Source organism: Cannabis sativa, chromosome 6, assembly GCF_029168945.1.
Source record: "Cannabis sativa cultivar Pink pepper isolate KNU-18-1 chromosome 6, ASM2916894v1, whole genome shotgun sequence".
Classification (NCBI taxonomy): domain Eukaryota; kingdom Viridiplantae; phylum Streptophyta; class Magnoliopsida; order Rosales; family Cannabaceae; genus Cannabis; species Cannabis sativa.
In genome coordinates, this window is record NC_083606.1 from 10,147,549 (window position 1) to 10,151,814 (window position 4,266).

Consider the following 4,266-nt stretch of genomic DNA (forward strand, 5'->3'; position numbering starts at 1 on the left):
TATTAGCACAATATTAATGTTAGCAGCTAATCACTTTTTAAATAACCTATTTTATTAACCTGTCTATAATATTTTTTTTTTGAAGGGAAACCGATACTGGTTAAAATAACAAAAGTAACAAAATTACGCAACTAGAAGAGGATTTTCTTCTAGCTAAACCATTCATTCTTTATCCTAAGGGCATGCAGAGATACCAAGGAGGAGAACTAGACAATAAAACTTTAATATCAGAAAAACTTCAAAACTGAGAATTGTCACTTCCGCCCCACTAATAGAACACCTACAAAATAAAGAGAGAAAAATTAATACATGATAAATATTTAATAAAATATGAAATTTCCCTTAAAAATAAAATAAAATAAATTAAAATATGAAATTTTATATAAATAGTCACATAAAATTCTCTGAAGTTAAAAACTAGAACTTATCTATTCTCATCTCCATTGCTGACGGTGAATACACTACATTTGATGTGTTATTATTAGACCAAACTGACCTTACAAAATAAAATTAGCCATATAATAACTTTACAAAACAAAAACTATTCATGTTGGCCTTACAAAACTAAAATTAGTCATATTGACCTTACAAAATTAAAACTAGCCATACTGTCTTACAAAATGACAGAATGACAAAATGAACCTTATATTTTCTAAAATAGTAAAAATAGGACCCTGAACTCAATTTTTGATAATTTTATTTTTTAATACAACCAACTTGAAGACAATTTATAAAATGAACAGATATAAAAAATGTAATCGGTTTTACCATAATATTTTTAGATCGAATTATTATTAAGTTTTATTTTGATAAAAAAATCAGTTCAGGATCCTTTTTGTATTATTTTGGAAAATACATGGTTCATTTTGTCATTTAACAAAATAAAAGGTCTAATTGATAACTTTTACAAAATACAAGGTCTAAAATAGTATTTACCCTAGGAGAGTGGACCATTTGGCAAAAACATTTTGTAAGCACACTATTACACAATTCAAATATAATAAGAAGGCTATTTTAGCAAAGCACAAATACTTTCCCACCCATTTTGGCTTTATTTAGTTCCCGCCTCACCAACTCTGCATAAAACGAAGAATACACCACTTTCGTTCTCCATATAATATACGATCTTTGTGGCGGTTTTCATCTCCATTCCTCTCTCTCAATCTTCGTTTCGCTTCCATGGCGCCCGCTAAGCTTACAGCGTACGAGCTTCAGAGGCTCGAGAATATCCGTCGGAAGGAAGAAATGATGGCTGGGCTCAAGCTTCACTCCATGGTCACTCAACTCTCCGCCTCGTCAAAGCGTGAGAGGTTCTTCTTCTTCTTTATCTCTTCCCTTTATATTTCTTTTCATTTCCATTTTTATGAGAACCAATGTCGAATTTCTCATTTTAAATGTTAGGATTGGAGACAAAGTGAAACCACAGAAGAAGCCCAAAGGTGAGACTCCTGTCGCTGAGCGACGATCTTTAAGAACGAGAGAAAAGCTGGCCCATTCCAAAAGCCACAATCTTTTCCGCTCTAGATTGAGGAGTCGTAACTCTCAGTCTACCGAACCGTCGAAGCCTTTAGCTCCCATGATGAACATGGGTCCTCTAAATATGAGAGAAGCGTTACTTCATGAGGGTTCTGATCGAGCTCTAATAGAGACCATTTTGAGTTCTGAGATAAAATCTGAACCGGGCGAGTCTTTAGGAACAGAGTTTGGTGGAGGTAGGGTTTGTAATGAGGAGACCTTTTTGAGTACTGGGATAAAATCTGAATCGGCTCAGTCTTTTGGAACAGAGTCTGGTGGAGATAAAATTTGGGTTGATATGACTTTGAATCCGGAGAATGTAGCTCGGATCGTGCGGACCAGAATAATGTCTCTGAAGTTTTTCCCTTGTAGTAGCTCTAGTATTGTTGTGGCTGGGAGCAGAGGTGGTGATGTTGGGTTTTGGAATCTTGATCATGCGGATGGGTTTGATGAAGAAGATGATGGGGTTTATACATATCATCCTCACTCAGGCTCTGTTTCTGGGATTTCGATTCACCAACATTCCTTGTCAAAGGTAACTTTTAATAAGTAAATATTGGTTTTGGATTCCATTTGATTTGAATAATGCCATTGCTTTATGTCACTATAGCCAAATATGATGTCAATGTAAACTGTTTGTATGTTCATTTGTATTCAAACTCATTAATTTTGCTCAAGTGCAGGTGTTTACCAGTTGTTATGATGGACATATCCGGTTGATGGATGCTGAAAAGGAGATGTTTGATTTAGTATATTCTGCTGATGAGAATGAAGCTATATTCTCGCTGTCTCAACGATCAGATAACGCGAAGTGTGTATATTTTGGTGCGGGGTTAGGAAATTTGAGTATGTGGGATGAGAGGAGTGGGTGCTGTGCAGCTCAGTGGAGTTTGCATGATGATAGAGTTAACTCCATTGATTTTAATTTACAAAATCCAAATTTTATGGCAACAAGTTGCGCTGATGGAACTGCTTGCATTTGGGATTTGAGAAAAATTGATGCTGATAAGCCTAAGACTTTGAACACGGTTACACACAAAAGAGCTGTATGTTCTGCATATTTTTCACCCTCTGGAAATTGCTTGGCAACTACAAGGTACATAAACGGCGTACTGTTTTCTTACATGATAGTGATTATTCCCATTTGCAATGCTAAACTGTAGTATAAAAAGAGAAAAATTGTATCAGGTTTTGAATGTTCAATGAAACATATTTAAAAATTCTTCTGACATATAAGGAGGGCAATGTTTAAAAACTTAATTAGTTCTCAAGTTTTAGTAATTGTGTCTCATTACTGCATTTCTTCAAAGTTTCTTTTGTTTAGAAATATTTTAGGTCAACAAAGCTCTAATAATGCATGAAATGAACATTCTTTGATTTGTTGTCTATTAAAATAATTAGGTATATTTTTGCTTTACCAATGGTTCCTTCCATTCATAGCCTCATTTGTATTATATAAAAGCTATTGAAGAATAAAAAACTTATTGGAGGAATATGCTCTGTTTTGACATAACTTTCTTTTGATGAGATTCTTTGGCTGCTTGTTGTAGTTTGGACGACACAGTTCGTATACTTAGCGGAGCTAACTTTGAGGAATCTTCATGGATTCCACATAGTAATCAGTCGGGAACATGGATTCCTCAATTCAGGTACCAACTTTTTTCTTCATCTTTAATTTTGTATGTCCCCTTTAGTATCATTAAATTATCAATTCCTTCATTAAACCACCATAATAGGCCATTGGTATGGTTTAAATTTTACTAGAAATCTTGAATTCATGTTCTTTTCTTATCTAAGTTATCAGTAACATACTCTCTGGGCCTGGAATCTTTGGAAGCTATGATTGCTCACTCTGCTATGTTTATTGTTGAATAGGGCTATATGGGGCTGGGACGATTCGTATATTTTTATTGGTAACATGAACAAAGGAGTGGATGTCATCTCACCTTCAGAAGGAAAAACTATTGTGACATTACAGAGTGAACACATGAAAGCAATTCCATGCAGATTTGATGCACACCCCTACAATGTTGGGATGCTAGCAGGTGCCATAGTTGGAGGCCAGGTTTATGTGTGGACCAGACAATGAATTAGAAAGCTGCCAACTTTTGTTTGACATATATACAAGGCAATCAGATGCTTATAAGGACATAGCTGTTAAATATCCAACTTTAGTTGGTATGATTAGTGTGGTGTAATTATTTAGCTATGTTGAACTTCCTTATGATGCCAGACCTTTTGATACATTTTCAGACCTTAAATCATTTTTTGAAAGGTTTATTATGAAAACATTTACAATAGAGTATGCTTATTATTATTATTATTATTATTATTATTATTATTATTATTATTATTATTATTAGGGAAATTACTTCATATACTATATTTTAATTTTTTTTTTTTAAATTTACAGTTTGAGTTTCTAAAGTGGTTGCAGCGCCCGTTGCAATAAGGGTTTTTATACGATTTTTTGTTGCAATTTAGGTTGCAGCGTTAGTTGCAATAGGAGTTTCTATGTAGAATTTTGTAAAAATGCAAAAAAATAAATTATTTTAAAGTGTAAAAATAAAAAAATCTCTTATTATTATTATTATTATTATTATTATATTATTATTGTTGTTGTTGTTGTTTTACAAAAAGAAAATGAACTATCATTTAATGGTGAAAAAGGGCAAACATCCCTATACAAAAATTTCACCCAAAAAATAACCCAAACAGCAGACGTTAAGAGGTATCATATTTTTATTGGTG

At 33.3% G+C, this 4,266-nt stretch overlaps 1 protein-coding gene across 1 annotated transcript; it reads left to right on the plus strand.

Moving 5' to 3' along the window:
• The first annotated feature begins 937 nt into the window (after positions 1 to 937).
• Positions 938 to 3,820, plus strand: LOC115724841 (uncharacterized). Its single transcript, XM_061117032.1, has 5 exons — positions 938 to 1,310; positions 1,402 to 2,050; positions 2,199 to 2,611; positions 3,066 to 3,164; positions 3,391 to 3,820. Exons 1-5 carry the CDS (start codon positions 1,180 to 1,182, stop codon positions 3,602 to 3,604), a joined length of 1,506 nt encoding a protein of 501 aa, XP_060973015.1. The 5' UTR covers positions 938 to 1,179; the 3' UTR covers positions 3,605 to 3,820.
• Positions 3,821 to 4,266: the final 446 nt, after the last annotated feature.